The sequence below is a fragment of the Macaca mulatta genome, chromosome 17 (genome assembly GCF_049350105.2).
Source record: "Macaca mulatta isolate MMU2019108-1 chromosome 17, T2T-MMU8v2.0, whole genome shotgun sequence".
Taxonomy (NCBI): domain Eukaryota; kingdom Metazoa; phylum Chordata; class Mammalia; order Primates; family Cercopithecidae; genus Macaca; species Macaca mulatta.
In genome coordinates, this window is record NC_133422.1 from 24,236,750 (window position 1) to 24,253,990 (window position 17,241).

Here is a 17,241-nt window from a genome sequence, read left to right on the forward strand (position 1 = left end):
AGTTTAAAAACTAAAATTGCTTTCTGCTGTTTTTCCTTAATATAAAACTAAAAAAAAAAAATACTTCTATCTATAGATTATATCTTTACAACACAAATTGTGGTTTTTAGAATCTCAGGGAAAAAATGCTACCTTAAATGTTAGTAGACTAAGATTCTTGACCTCCTAAATCAGTGTCAAATGTGAGATCATAGCTAATGCCTGGCCTAGGTAGTCAGCACTCAATAAATAGTAGTCGTATTGTCAGGGCTCTGGAAAATGAGAGAAATGAATCTGAGCAAAAAATAGGAAATTATAAGAATAACAGTATCTTCTAGAAACCTGCAGGCAGAAATGCAGCCAAGTTTGGAATATCTACCCTGCCCTTGCCACTCTGTTTGTACAGTATGACCCCATTCATCACTGCTCATTCAGCTACTATGTGCCAGGCACAGTGCCTGAGGCCGGGACACAATAGGAAACACAAACAGATACGGTTTTTTACATTGTAAAGCACAGAGGTTACAGTCTAGTGGAGAGAGACAAATCAAATTATCATGCAAGGAAATAAAAAACTGCCACTGTGGTAACTGCTGAGACAGGCAAGTACATGGTGCTGAGTGTGTATAAAAGGATGACCTGACCCACTGAGGGAGGTCATCAAAGGCTTTCCTGAGGAAGCGATGAGCAAGCAGAGACCCAAGTCTAAGCAAGCAATAAGACAATAGGGAAACGGGAAGAGCTTTCTAGACTTAGAGAAGAGCAAACACCTCCTGGCAGGCAGAAGGACACTGAGGAAGCATGGCTGGAGCTCAGGAAGATGAGACCTGCCAAATAACAGTAAAACCAAGGTCACAGAATGAGGATTTTGCCCACAGCTACACAACTTCTGGGATACTTTCCTTATACTACCACCTTCCTAGTCAACAGACATCATTTTCTTTCCTCTCCAAACCTTCCCCTGGGACAGAGGTCCATCAGTTAATGCTCATTCCAGAGTAAAAAAGAAATCACAAAGTAGAACATAAAAAGGAAATGCAAAAACTTAAGCCACAAAAACTGAAGACCTCACTATGGAATTTTTCTTTTTTGAGTGTGCCCAGGAGTCTTGGGGATGGTCTATGTCAGTGGTATTCAAAGTGTGGTCCCAGGACCAGCCACATCAGCATCTCCTGAACACTTATTAGAAATGCAAATTCACAGGCCCCACTCAAAACCTATGAATCAGAAATACCGGAGATGGGGCTCAGCAATCTGAATTTTAACAAGCAAAAAGCCCCACAAAAAGGGCTTCTGTTGCACAGACAATAGTCTCAATCAGTGCTTCCCAAACCTGTCTGATCATCTGAAGCAACTGGGAGCTTATTAAACTACTCCTGGACTACATCCCAAAACCTACAAAAATTGAAATCTCAGGGCAAGGCTTGGGAATCTATATTGAGATGATCACCCTGATTTGAGAACCACTGGTCTATATCAAAGTAACAGTGTCTGACACGGTGAGCAATTAATTTCAAGTGTCATTTGTCTTTGCCAAGTAATTAAGGGTAGTAAGTACCTCAGGCTCTGCCAGTCCAACTCACTACATTATTTGATTGATATCTTCCATCTCCTTAGCTCTTCCCAATTTTAAAACAATGTAAGACACTTCTAATTTTGACATTTATTGAGAAATTTATGCTTGTCTCTCAGTCTTTTTTTTTTTTTTTTTTTTTTGGAGACGGAGTCTCGCTCTGTCGCCCAGGCTGGAGTGCAGTGGCCGGATCTCAGCTCACTGCAAGCTCCGCCTCCCGGGTCTACGCCATTCTCCTGCCTCAGCCTCCCGAGTAGCTGGGACTACAGGCGCCCGCCACCTCGCCCAGCTAGTTTTTTGTATTTTTTAGTAGAGACGGGGTTTCACCGTGTTAGCCAGGATGGTCTCGATCTCCTGACCTCGTGATCTGCCCGTCTCGGCCTCCCAAAGTGCTGGGATTACAGGCTTGAGCCACCGCGCCCGGCCAGTCTCTCAGTCTTGTATCATCACAGCCACCAAACACTATATGAGACTTAATAAGTGCTTACCAAATTCAAGCATTATGCTTTTAGCTGCAGTCTAAAAATCTGTTCTGGAAAATGTCTATTTCAAAATATCAAAATCATCCAGCCTTATAATACAAATAGGCACCCAATTCAGAACTTTCTTTTTTTTTGAGACGGAGTCTCGCTCTGTCGCCCAGGCTGGAGTGCAGTGGCCAGATCTCAGCTCACTGCAAGCTCCGCCTCCCGGGTTTACACCATTCTCCTGCCTCAGCCTCCCCAGTAGCTGGGACTACAGGCACCCGCCACCTCGCTCGGCTAGTTTTTTGTATTTTTTAGTAGAGACGGGGCTTCACGGTGTTAGCCAGGATGGTCTCGATCTCCTGACCTCGTGATCTGCCCGTCTCGGCCTCCCAAGTGCTGGGATTACAGGCGTGAGCCACTGCGCCCGGCCAGAACTTTTTCTTTTCTCTGCCTCTGCAAAGAAATGGATTTTCTATTATTGTGACTCAGCATTGTTTTTATTTATTTATTTATTTATTTATGAGACAGAGTCTCACTCTGTTGCCCAGGCTGGAGTGCAGTGACTTGATCTCAGCTCACTGCAACTTTCACCTCCTAGGTTCAAGTGATTCTCATGCCTCCGCCTCTTGAGTAGCTGGGATTACAGGTGCCTGCCACCATGCCCAGTTAATTTTTGTATTTTTAGTGGAGATGGGTTTTCACCATGTTGGTTATGGCTGGTTTCAAACTCCTGACCTCAAGTGGTCCGCCCACCTTGGCTTCCCAAAGTGCTGGGATTACAGGCGTGAGCCACCACACCCAGCATCAGCACTGTTTTAAATAAACATACAAATAAATATGGGATGAATTAAGACAATATTATGTTTACACACAAAAAACCTTCCAGAGCTGAAAGGATAATATCATAGATTCATTTTCAAGCATCAGCATTTTCAAGAATTTTCCCATATGCTTAAATTTATGCAGCTGATCTACAAATAATATTGACTGGTCTCTTAGAGGTAATTTTACATTTCTCAAAAGCTCTTAAGCAAGATAATGATACGAGACTCACTTCCCACAAGATTTAAGAAGGCCACAGCCCCAGTAAGAAGTGGGAAAAAAAAAAAAAAAAAGAGTGGTCACCTTAACATGTAAAAAGTGTCCAATTATTGGTTAGGATAGTTTCAGAAAGTTTAGTGGTTACAGGCAGCAACCTTTTGAGTATATAAAATCAGAATTTATGAAGTGGCTGCTGCTATGACTCTAATAAAACAAGGAAGCAATTTAATAGTTTTAAGAAAATGGAAAGGAGCATAGGAAGGAAGAAAAGGTAGGCTTGAGTAAATTACTCTGCCCCTGAAGATAGCAAAAAGAAACCACTAACTGTAAAATTACATAATATTAATGAACTGTTTGCTGTCGTATGGTATTATCATGTTCAAAGGAAAAAAACCCTGCAAAACGTAGAAGGCATTATCAAGAAGATAGTCCATTTTACCTGTAAAAGTAAGGGGATTAGAGCAAAAACAAACAAGAAAAGTTGAAGGTCCTCTTCTCTACTTCTATAAAATAGAGAATTTAAAAGAAAAACATGACAGATCCCTATCTCATACCATATGGAAAACAGATTAAAGACTGATATGTAGTATCACAAAAGTAATAGAAAAAAATATGTATTTGGGGATGACACAAAGCCCCAAAGCTATAGAAAAAGTAATAAATCCAACCTCTGCAGAAGTTAAAATACTAGCAAGAAATTGAAACATTTAACAAAAGATTGAGATCTATAACAAAGTATTTGTACAAATCAAGAATAAAAAGCAAAACAACAGGAAAATAGAGAAAGGATTAGAACAGACAAGTCACAGAATACAAAGGCCAAAAATACACATATTTGAAAAAATGCATGGCTTCACTAGTGTCAGGAAAATGCAAGAAAAAAAAAAGGCATTCTCACCTGACAGAGTAACATTACCGCATTTGCTGTTAGGGGATGTTCTTGTCTCTCAGTAAGGTCATCTAAATGTAACCTGTTTTGCATTTGAAAAGTCTAACACTGGGATCCCTGCGCTGCTGTTCTGAACTGGGGGCTGCTGACTTGACTGGATCAGTCCTCAGGGTAGGGGGAGCTCCGGAAAGAAAGGCACAACTCCCCAGTCAAAAGCCATGTGGGGTATGAAAAAGGAGGCCTGGACACTACCTGGTCCTTCTTCCAGTCTCACATTCTCCTGAAGTGCCTGAATGATAAACCCCAACTGAACTCTGAGGAAATATTTAATTTTTTATTTTCTAAATTAGGATACATCTTACACACTGGCACATTTCATGCATTGGCAAAACTAGTAAAAAGATTTGTAATACATTGGTAAGAACATAGGTAAAAAGAAATTCTCATGTACTAGTCAAATAATAGTTTTCAGAAAGTAAAAAACATAACAAAGTAAGCACAGGTCAAAAAACTTATTAATTAACCAAAGGACCTTATTACCAAAGGACCCCACAAGATGACAAAAGAGAATGTCACACAAGAATGCTGGAATAAGATCTCATAGTTAAATGCTAATGTGGTTAATGTTCTACAAGGCTAAAAAACTGTAACCTCTTTTCTATCACAGAAAAGTAACATACCATTCTACCAGATCATCGTTTGCAGCTTACCAATGTTGTACAAGTTAACATCTAGCTCTAGAGTCTGGGCCCGAATCAACAGTAAATCATAGTCACAATATTGTAATTACCCACTAGGTGGATTTGTTTGACAATGCTCTAGTATACTGTTTCTCAAACGTTTTTATTGTTGTTAATTTTTTTTTTTTTTTTTGAGACAGAGACTCACTCTGTCACCCAGGCTAGAGTGCAGTGGTGCAATGTTAGCTCACTGAAACCTCTGCCTCCTGGGTTCAAGTGGTTATCATACCTCAGCCTCCCGCATAGCTGGGATTACAGAAATGCACTACGATGCCCAGCTAACTTTTATATTTTTAGTAAAGACAGGGTTTTGCCATTAGACTGTACATGAATCTAAGTGCAGCATTAGAGTCTCATAGGAATGCAAACCCTATTATGAACTGTGCATGCGAGGAATCTAGGTGCACTCCTTATGATAATCTAATGCCTGATGATCTGAAGTTGAACAGTTTCATCCCAAAACCATCCCCCTGCCCTGTCCATGGAAAAATTGTCTTCTATGAAACTGGTCCCTGCTGCCAAAGAGGTTGGGGACCACTGCTTTAAATCTTTGGCCAGTTAACAAGCTCCCTTCTCAATCAAGGTAAATGCAGAAAGACAACTTATACAAATGCAGGGAAAACATACACCAACTACCAAGAGGGAATCCCTCTTTCCTAGCTAAGAGGGAACATTTAAGGACAACAGATAGCACACAGAGCCACTGATAATCCAAGGGGAAAACAAGGAACAGAAAATGTGAAAATTCTGATTTCTTCTGAGATGAAAGGGTATTACATGTATGAAACAAGAATTAGAGGCTGGACGTGGTGGCTCATGTCTGTAATCCCAGCAATTTGGGAGCTGAGGCAGGCGGATTACCTGAGGTCGGGAGTTTGAGACCAGCCTGGCCAATATGGTGAAAGCCTATCTCTACTAAAAATACAAAAATTAGCCAGGCGTGGTAGTGCACACCTGTTAATTCCAGCTACTCTGGAGGCTGAGGCAGAAGAATCACTTGAACCCGAGAGGTGGAGGTTGCAGTGAGCCGAGATAGTGCCACTGCACTGCAGCCTACGTGACAGGGCAAGACTCTGTCTCAAAAAAAAAAAGCGGGGGGGGAGGCTGGGCATGGTGGTTCACGCCTGTAATCCCAGTACCGAGGCAAGCGGATCACCTGAGGTCGGGAGTTCGACACCAGCCTAACCAACATGGAGAAACCCTGTCTCTACAAAAAATACAAAATTAGTCAGGCATGGTGGTGCATGCCTGTAATCCCAGCTACTCAGGAGGCTGAGGTAGGAGAATCACTTGAACCCAGGACGTAGAGGTTGCGGTGAGCTGAGGTCAAGCCATTGCACTCCAGCCTGGGCAACAAGAGTGAAACTGTCTCAAAAAAAAAAGAAAAGAAAAGAAAAGAAAAGAATTAGAGACAGCAATCTTTAATATTTAAATACAAATTACTAGCCAGGCGAGGTGGCTCACACCTGTAATCCCAGCACTTTGGAAGGCCAAGGCAGAAGGATCACTTGGGGCCAGGAATTCGAGACCAGCCTTGGCAACAAAGAGACTCCATCTCTACAAAAAATTAAAATTAAAAAAGTAGCCAGGCTAATAGTGGTGTGCGTGCCTGTGGTCCCAGCTAATCAGGAGGCTGAGTGGGAGGATCACTTGAGCACCAGAATTTGAGATTACAGTGAGCTATGGCCATACCACTGCACTCTAGTCTGGGCAACAGAGTGAGACCCTGTCTCTAAAAAATAAAGAATTACTAAATTTAAAATGAAATAGAAGAGCTGAATAATAAGGTAATGGATGTGTTCAAAGGGTGAATTAGTGGTCTGGAAGGTGGTATTTGAAGAAATCTTTCAGAATAAATAGATGAAGACAAAATACAGAAGTATAGTGAAGAAGGTAAGTTAATAGGTCTGATATCCACCTAAGAAAACTATTTTTAAAAATCATATTTAAAATTGCCTTTAGTACAAGAATGGTACAATGACTCAGATGAAAGGACCGTGGGGTAAGCAGCATGAATGACAAATGTCCCAGAGATCTAGACACAAATTGGTGAAATTTTAGGACTCCAAGCATAAAAAGAAAACCCTAAAAGTTTTTCATGAGGAAAAAATAGGTTATTTATCAATAAATAAAGAGAGGTAATCAGATTGGTGTTTGACTTTAATCAGCAATACTGGATAATAGCATACGATTGTTATAGCTTCAAAATTCCAAAGGAAAATGATTTTGAGTCTAAAACCGTAACTTAATTTAAAAAATTTTAAATTGAAGATTCAACATTTAATTACTTGAAGATACGCAGCAGCACACCAGAAAACTAATCCTGGGATGCAAGAGAAAGCAATCAGAAGAAAACAGTAAAACTCATAGTGGCCTAATAACTATTTACACATACAGGCCAAGATCCTAGAGATTAATCTAAAACTAAAATTGAATCTGATTACATCACAAGAAAAGGCTGAGGTGGGGAAGTGAAACAATGCTAAGGTTACTGACTTAATTGGAAGATGGGTGGAAGATATGGCTACTAATTAACTCTAAACATAAAGAAAAAAAGGTAATCACTAAAGAAATAGCAATAGGTTTAATTACTTCCAAACCACTGGAGGAAAAACAAGGAGAAAAAAAAATAACAATCAAGCCAATAAGATGACAAAATAAAAACAAGAAAGCATGATATACAGAAAATACAAAATAAGACAGCCAGGAATAGTCCAAATGTTTTAATAATCTCAATTAATATAAATGGATTAAATTTCCCAGAGCTGGTTTGACTAATTAAGGAAAATAGAAGTCAATTATAGAGGATATGAGAAAAAGTAAAGTATTTCAGTTATAAAAGGCACAACTCACCAATAGTCATGTAATGCTTACATTTCAGAAACTGATTAAATGAACAATAAGATAAGAATGTAGAAGGCAGAAAGTCTGAACAATTAACAAGCTAAATCCAAAAAAACCTGTACCCAAAACAGGCAAAGCACCCCTCTACCCACCCAAAACTCACAGAATATTTACAAATATTGACCATATAATTCCATAAGGTAGAAACCATACAGGTTATATTGTATCTGCTTAGAAATTTTAAATACACTTTGAATCTGAAATACCCATTAAAAATAAACAATAGTTACCATAGCTAAAGGCATAGAGCCAACGGAGTACTGAGAGGAGTATTTTCAGTCCTAAATACATGTATTATCAGGAAACAAGAAAAACGGAAAAGAAAACTGTTTACATAATACACCTTAAGGCAGTGTGGGGATCAACAACATCCCTGGAGATACTGTCATCAGTGAAAGTAGTCCAGGAGTCCGTGAATTCATTTATTAACCATAAGCCTGTAAAATGTATATGCTAACTAGTAATAAAAGTGCAAACTGTGTTATATTTTAGAGTATCAACTCAGTTGTAACACTAGTTACTTCATCCTGATGAGATGGTTGGGAATCACATCTTTGAATATATCAAAATTAAACTGAGTTCCTTGAAGTCAGACATGGCCTCATTTATTTGTATACCTTTAATATAGGCACAATAGAGGTACCTGGAGTAAGCCCTCAACAGTGTTATATGAATTGAATTAATTAACGTATGAGGCAGATAATTTCCCAAAATATGGGGCTCACTGGAGGAGTAGGGTGAAACAGAATAAACAGATCTGTATGGTGGGTACAAGGCTGGAAAACACTGGCTAAACATGAATCTTCACCCCAGGTCTGTGACGTCACTAGGGTCACATGCCAGGTGTTCCAGGATTCTGGAGAGGATTTTACCAACATGGAGGAGCTATCAGATTTCTTACCTTTCTTCCTTGACAGCAAGATTCATGAACTTCAATAATCACAACATTAGGAAAAATTAATCTTCAACTATGACAGACTAATTTAAAAAAAAAAAAATTTAGTCCTTTTTAGCTGTATGTCAAAAGGGCAGACCAATAGCTACAGCTAGTAAAATGACTAGAACACAAGCTCAAATTCCCTGGTATTATAGGAGACAAAAAGATCTCAGTAGCTTTCATTTACTTTACAATTTTTAAAAAGTTTCAATTAAGTACTCCAATTGTATCTAAACATAAACAGAGGCCCCATCTGTATTAATATTTTAAACAGGCCGGGCGCGGTGGCTCAAGCCTGTAATCCCAGCACTTTGGGAGGCCGAGACGGGCGGATCACGAGGTCAGGAGATCGAGACCATCCTGGCTAACACGGTGAAACCCGGTCTCTACTAAAAAATACAAAAAACTAGCCGGGCGAGGTGGCGGGCGCCTATAGTCCCAGCTACTCGGGAGGCTGAGGCATGAGAATGGCGTAAACCCGGGAGGCGGAGCTTGCAGTGAGCTGAGATCCGGCCACTGCACTCCAGCCTGGGCGACAGAGCGAGACTCCGTCTCAAAAAAAAAAAAAAAAAAAAAAAATTTTAAACATTCAATATTTGAGCTATGTAAGTCATGCTAGTAGGTGAATTTAAACATGTCTTAAACAGGGAATACTGACATTTCGAAACCTTCTGACTGTATTAATTTGATCTGGTTTATTTTTAAAATATTCCCCGTTGCTACAGAACATCTTCCTTTTCTGCATTAAAAACAAAATGGCTGTATTTCTCTGCCCAACTTTGCTTAGCTGAATCAATCCTTTTAAAAGTTTTCTTCTTTACTGCTAAACCTATCTTCAATTCTTAACTGACACATCAGTCATTCTTACATGAGAACAATACATTAAAATAAATACAAAGAAAAAATTCTCCCAGCAAATACTAGATTCAATCCCAACAATATGGACACAGTCTTAAAAATCAGTTATGTATTTATTTGCATAGAACCAAAGGAAAGACTTAAAATTCCAACATACACCCTATGAGGCTTACAATTTAATTACAAATCCAGTTTTGAGGGAAAAAAGGGTTTTGGTTTTCCTCTACTAACGAGGATGATACTGTTTCACATGCTTCAGTTATGCATGCTGAAACATCAGACGCCTATACATCTTTACTTTTTGTAGAATTAGTATCCAGTCCAAAAAAGTCTTTTTTGATGATGTACCGAACACACTGCAAAATCACATTTCTTTCATGTCGAATGTCCGGAGCTAGAAGCTAAAAGACAATTTTAAAAAAGATTAGCTGGTAAATAAATTATATCTGGGAAATACAATCTAAAATACTGCATGTACCCTCTCCTCACAAAGAAGACAGAACAATAAGAAATATATATTATATTTACTATTTTGCTAAAAAACAATGCAAGAACATGTCCTTTTAAGTTACATCAAGACTATCTAGCTTTTTAAACAGTACTAATGCTTATATTTGGAGTCCTCTCTAAGAGTATCTAGCATATGACATGAAAGTATTTAATAGTCTGCAATTCTTTTTTTTTTTTTTTTTGAGACAGAATTCTGCTCTTGTCACCCAGGCTGGAGTGCAATGCTGAGATCTCGGCTCACCGCAACCTCTGCCTCCCGGGTTCAAGCGATTCTCCTGCCTCAGCCTCCCAAGTAGCTGGGATTACAGGCATGCGCCACCACATCTGGCTAAAAAGTCTGCAATTCTTTAATCTAAAATGTCAAAGAGGATTGCCCAAACTCAAATTCATAAACAGTCTAGAAACTGATAAGTACATCTATTTACATGTAACAATGAAAGTAGCAGTAAAAAATTCCAACATTCCTTGACTTTTATAACTTTCCATTTTTGTGCTTATTGTATTTTAAAAAAGCTAAAAATCCCTGGTATTCAGAATAAACACATAATCAAGGAATCATATGTAATTTGCCAAAAAGGATTTTATTTTCTGATGTTATTGACAGAGTTCAGAAACATCATACAGAAACTTTCAGTGGAAAGATTACTTAATTTACCGATTATAAGGTAACTTTTTAAATGTAATTTACTATCTATACAAAATGGAGCGTATATTTCAGATCCATTTTAATAGGAAGCAACTGTGTTTACACGTAGCACCTCAAGAGTGTAGCCACTGAACACTTTAGCTACAAAATAAGTACTTATCTTGTAAGTCAAAACCAAACAGACTTTTCACAGAATGTCAACTAAAAAATGTGGAATACGGCTGGGCGCGGTGGCTCAAGCCTGTAATCCCAGCACTTTGGGAGGCCGAGACGGGCGGATCACGAGGTCAGGAGATCGAGACCATCCTGGCTAACACGGTGAAACCCCGTCTCTACTAAAAAATACAAAAAACTAGCCGGGCGAGGTGGTGGGCGCCTGTAGTCCCAGCTACTCGGTTGGCTGAGGCAGGAGAATGGCGTAAACCTGGGAGGCGGAGCTTGCAGTGAGCTGAGATCCGGCCACTGCACTCCAGCCTGGGCGACAGAGCGAGACTCCATCTCAAACAAACAAACAAAAAAATGTGGAATACTTCTATTGCTGAGACATGAAAATCTTTGATCTTTGAACAGCTTCATGTCCACTACTGAGAACTCAAAGATGCACTGCTTCCTCTTTATAATTTGAAGAAAGCTGTTAGATTTTTGAGCACATAATGCTGAGAGTAAAGCCAAGAATGCACAGAATAAACACAAATAAATAAAGGTGTACAAAGAAACAAAATTAGCATGGTAGTGCATGCCCATAGTGCCAGCTACTTGGGACGCTGGGGCAGTAGGATCACTTGAGCCCAGGAATTTGAGGTGGCAGTGAGCTATGATCACACCACTGCACTCCAGCTTGGGTGACAAAGCAAGACCCCAACTCTTTAAAAAAAAAAAAAAAAAAGGTTAGGGAGGGAAGGAAGACAATCCCAGAAGATAACAAGTGAGAACTGTCAGAAAACCCTAGGCCTTTCCTTTTTGTTACTTTTGGTTCTCCATAGACATTTGTATTAAAAATCTTTTTTCCCTTCAGCTTGCCATTGTACTTTTAGCTGTGCTTTCGCTGGAAACTGTTTTTTGAGACGGAGTCTCTCTCTGTCGCCCAGGCTGGGGTGCAGTGGCCGGATCTCAGCTCACTGCAAGCTCCGCCTCCCGGGTTTACGCCATTCTCATGCCTCAGCCTCCCGAGTAGCTGGGACTACAGGCGCCCTCCACGTCGCCCGGCTAGTTTTTTGTATTTTTTTTTTTAGTAGAGACGGGGTTTCAACGTGTTAGCCAGGATGGTCTCGATCTCCGGACCTCGTGATCCGCCTGTCTCGGCCTCCCAAAGTGCTGGGATTACAGGCTTGAGCCACCGCGCCCGGCCTCGCTGGAAACTTAAAAGAAAATCAATAAACCTCAATAGATACTTCCTTACCAACTAGTGAAACCTAAATTCTTTTATTTTAAGTGGTTGTAAAAATTACATTATTCCACATTCACTGAACATACCAGCTATATGCCAAATGTAGCTGCAGAATTAAGATACAAAGTCTCCAAGGACAATGCGTCTCTGGTAACCTTAAAACATACACAGACACAGACAGACACACACACACACCCCCCCCAGTGGCTCTATCTTTATGACATGAGAACACAAAGATTAGAACCAAAAGAAAAACAATTTACCATTTCCAAGAGATATGGATGGTGTGTTCTTGGTTCGAATAATGTTTGATGGTTGTGATAATCTTTTTTCCTCTTAGGGTTTGTCTTTTTAAAGCTTTTCTTTCGGCTCTCACTCTTGGCTTCTGAAAAATTTCTAACAGTTGCTTTAACATCTTGACTTGGACTCTTAGGAGCACTGCTATCAAGAACCTGGTTTTCTGCCAGAACGTCTGCTTCAGTCTTGATGGGAGTTTCTAAGTGTGATGAAAAACAAACACAAAAATAAACAAAACAAAACAGGTAGACCTTTCAAAAGCAACCAAAAAATCCATAATAATCCTCCTAGCCATAATATTGTCCACTTAATAACTTAAAACTATGAAAGATTTTTGCAAGGCATTTATAATGTATTCTAGTATTTTTCAAATTGGAAGCTAAACTACCAAAAATTGCGGAGACTACCATGAAGAGCTACAGAAAGTGATGTCTATGAAGGAAATCATGCCACATGGAAACTTGGATCTATACAAAGGAATGATAAGTGCTGGGAAAAGTAAATATGTGAATAAATATAAGACTTTTTTTTCCTCATTGGAAAATTTTTAAAACTAAAGCAAAAATATTAAGTGTATGTGGAATTTATAACATCTATAGAAATAAAATCTATGACAACAATAGTAAAAAGGAAGGGAGAAGGAATATTTAAGTAGCATACTGCTGTAAAATTCTTGAATTACATGTGAAGTAGATAATACCATTTGAAAGTACACTATGAAAAGTTAAGCTGCACACTATAAACTGCAGACCAACTCCTAAAAAGTAAAACAAAGAAGTTACAAGGATGAAAGATGATAGCAAGCATACACCAATCACATGAAAGCTGGAAAGGCTGTAGTAATGTCAGACAAAAAAAGACTTCAGAATAGTGAATATCACCAGGGATAAAGAGGAACAGTTCATAATGCTAAAGGGGCCAATTCATCAGTAAGACAAAACAATAACACCTAAAAACAGATTTTCAATATAACATGCAGCAAAAACTGATGGAACTGAGAAGAGAAATAGACAAACCCATTATTATGATTCAATACTTGAACACTCCAATCTCAGTAATTAAAGAAAAATTGGACAAAAAATTCGTATGGATACAGAATACCACAAAGAATTAACTCAAATTGACAAAGAACACCCGACCTAATACATTTTCTTGTCAAGCTCATATGAACATTCACCTTGTGTTGGGCCATAAAATAAGTATCAATAAATTGAAGTAACTGAAAGGATAGAGGTATGTTCTCTGACCGTAACAGAATTAAACTAAAATCATTAACAGAAAACTAGCTAGAAAACAAACAAATATTTAGAAACTAAGTAACACACTTCTAAATAAACCATAAGTTAAAGAACAAATTGTAAGAGAGATTAGGAAATATTTTGAAATAAATAAAAATGAAAACATAATGTATCATATTTGTGGACTACAGCTAAAGCAGTTCATGAAGTTACATTTATGACTTTCAGTGCTTAAATCAGAAATGAGAAAAGTCTAAAATCAATTATCTAAGCTTCTATTATAATGTGGTAGGGTCTGAGGAAAGAGGAAATACTAAAAAGTGAAAAACAGTGGATTAGAGTGAAAATCAATGACAACAGAGAAAAACCAACAAAGCCAGAAGTTGGTTCATTGAAAAGATTAATAAAATTAATAAATGCACCAAGATTTTTTGAGAAAAGAATCAATTAACAACTTGGAGAAATAAAAGAGGAGGACATCATCATGGATCCTACAGATATCACAGGAAATATTATGAACTATATACCAATAAATTAACAACTTAGGTGAAGTAAATTCTTTTGAAAAACACGAATTACCGAAACCCACTCAAGAAGAAATAGGAAAATATGAATAGTTCTGTACCTATTAAGGAAATTTAATTCATAATTTAAAACATTCCCAAAAACAAAATGGCTTCACTACTGAATTCTACAAACAAGAAAAGAAAAACTGGTAGAAATCCTAAACAAAACCTTAAAAAAGAGAAGGAAATAGATCCTTACTCATACCAAATCTATTATAATAAAAGAAAACCAAAGACCAATATCCTTCATGAACATGTATGCAAGACTCCTTAATAAAGTATTAGCAAATCAAATCCATCAATGTATTAAAAGGGTAATAGACCATGACCAAGTGGATTTTATCCTGGGAATACAGGCTGGTTTGACATTTGAAAAATCAATGGACATTCCACCATTATTAACAGAATAAAGGAGAAAAACCATATCAACAGTTGAAAATTCACAAATTTTAAGCTCAGAATCTTCACCTCTCCCCCTTCTCCAATGGTTATACTACTTACTTACTATAAGTGAATGTGATATGAGATAAAGAATTATATTCTAGAAGCTGGGAGACAGGGTTCAATTGCCTAGACAAGAGTGGCAAAACCCATAATACTCAAACATTACATACGACTGAATGTAGAAATTATATTTGAAAAGAAGTATAGCAACAAGTGTTAAAAGCAGACTCTGGTGCCAGACTGTTAGGTTCAAGTCCTAGTTCTATCATTTACTAGCTGTGTGACCTTTGGGCAAGCTATTTATCTCTACCTAAATATCTTCATCTATAAAACAGAGATGATAAATAAGAAAAACCAGGACACTATTTTCTATTATTTCCTTCCACCTCAAGTATCAATCACTCAAATCAGGAACACAAAGTCAAATGAATCAGAGCTTATAACTGCCAATTTTCTGCTAAGAAATGAGGACAGGGACTAACATTTATGTTTTTCTCTTTCTTGAGATTTACAACATTTCCCAGCTAAGTGTCATATATTAATGTAATGTTGACCAATTACATTTTAAATATAGCCCGTTCGGTTCTATCAAACGCTTAACACACTTTTTGGTTTGTGGCCTTCTGAAATAGTCTTTAATTTGGAAATCTCCCCATCATAGCCAAATCAGTTTAAGGAAACATAATTCTGGGGAGTTGTAAAACTGTGCTTAAATTCTAATACGGTTTAAAAAATGCTAAAATGCTAACATGCAGAACAGATATTAAACCAACCCATTTGGAAATATTTCTTATTAAATTTATATCTTAGTGATTCTTACAGTCCCAGATGTATTACCTCTTTCTTTGCTTCAGTCTTACTTGAGGGACCCTTTCTTTGTTTAAATATCTTTCCAGAAAAATGCTATTCATGTTTAAGATTCCAAACACTTTTATGCTAATTCTTAAGTCAAGACAGATCTTAATTATGAAGACACAATTGTTAAACTCTGTTAGGAAGAAACAGATTGTTCCTATACATTTAGAATCCAGGTAAATAAGCAGTCTTCTAGATACTATTCCACAGTTAAAAGACCACTTTGTTTCCTTGGTTTATTAATTTAAAACTCCCTATGTGTCAATATCCCATCCTAGATCCCAGAATTAATACTGAAAGCTAGAAATTTGCTGGTGACATGGATGGCTTAATAAAGCTGAATTCAAACTACATAAAATAATTCTTAAGACTTAGGAATGTGAAGCAAGGGTTTTTTCCTTAAAGCAGGACATTTTAACAATTAGTCAAAATAAATTCACACAAAATCATATATAATTTAACAGATAATATCCTCTGTTATCTATAAAAGTCTACGCATTACTGTGCAGGATGACAGTAAATGCCAAAGACAGAAAGACTATAATGGAAGGCAAGGTAAGTTGGTTTCTTTGGACTTTTAAGTCTCCAAACCTATATGTCAGGTCTGCTACATAATAGCTTGCCAAGTTTTTTCCATTTTATTTTTTTATTTTATTTATTTATTTATTTATTTTGAGATGGAGTTTCACTCTGTTGCCCAGGCTGGAGTGCAGTGGTGTGATCTTGGCTCACTGCAACCTCTGCCTTCTGGGTTCAAGCAATTCTCCCGTCTCAGCCTCCCGAGTAGCTGGGATTACAGGCGCGCAACACCACGCCAGGCTAATTTCTGTATTTTTAGTAGAGACAGGGTTTCATCATGTTGACCAGACTGGTCTTGAACTCCTAACCTCAGGTGATCCGCCCGCCTCAGTCTCCCAAAGTGCTGGGATTGCAGGCATGAGCCACCGCGCCCAACCAAGCTTATCCTTTCTATGCTTAAGGTTCTATAAAATAAAGAGGTGATCTCAAAGATCCCTTCCAGTTTCCTTTCTTGCAATTTAAAATGATGGCAGTCTCAAAATGAAGGTATGAGTATAAAAATACTGTTCCATCTTAAGAAACAGAGAAGCAAGCATTAGTCCAGCCTGTTGTTATGGGATTCTGTAATTCTGGTAATAGTTTTCTTTGTTATCACCTGTTATGAATACAACTGATAAGCAGGAAATGTAATATGTGTTTAAAGAATAACTCCATCTTCAAACCAGTGTATGAGAAACAAGACTACAAAAAAACACTGTTTTTCTTAAAATTAAAATGAGGCAACCATCTGTTAAGGAATACTCTGATAAAGCCAAAGTAGCTTATATTTCAAAATTCAAGTAGCTATTAAGAAGCTACCATAGTAAGCCATGGCCCACTTAAAAAAGAAAAAACTTCCCATGTTACAGATACATATAAACATCATTTTTTATATTAAAGCCTAATGGCTCCTTATTCAACATCTTCCAAATACATAAACATTGATTATCTCTAGCCTAGTCAACATTAAAAGTGCTGCCATCTCCATCAAACTACATTTCCTTTTTTTTTTTTTTTTGAGTCAGAGTCTCACTGTCACCCAGGCTGGAGTGCAGTGGCATGATCTCGCCTCACTGCAACCTCTGCCTCCTGGGTTCAAGCAATTCTCCTGCCTCAGACTCCTGGGTACTGGGACTACAGGCATGCACTGCCATGCCCGGCTAACTTTTGTATTTTTTGTAGAGAAGGGGTTTCACCATGTTGGCCAGGCTGGTCTCGAACTCCTGACCTCAGGCGATCCACCCTCTTCGGCCTCCCAAAGTGCTGGGATTACAGGCGTTGAGCCACCGTGCCCCGCCCATCCAATTACATTTGAATCTTCTCTTCATTCTATATAAACACTTACAGACCTG

The 17,241-nt window shown here is 38.2% G+C and overlaps 1 protein-coding gene across 1 annotated transcript in view; it reads right to left on the bottom strand.

The window, feature by feature from the left end:
- Nucleotides 1-7,396: 7,396 nt before the first annotated feature.
- The window catches only part of NUFIP1 (nuclear FMR1 interacting protein 1), a 55,558-nt gene continuing 45,713 nt past the window's right edge, over nucleotides 7,397-17,241 (bottom strand). The window contains exons 9-10 of the mRNA XM_015121010.3: nucleotides 12,195-12,427; nucleotides 7,397-9,789 (exon numbers count right to left, since the gene is read on the bottom strand). Coding sequence (XP_014976496.2) covers nucleotides 9,673-9,789; nucleotides 12,195-12,427 — 350 coding nt within the window. The 3' untranslated portion in view covers nucleotides 7,397-9,672. The remainder of the gene's footprint in view (nucleotides 9,790-12,194; nucleotides 12,428-17,241) is intronic.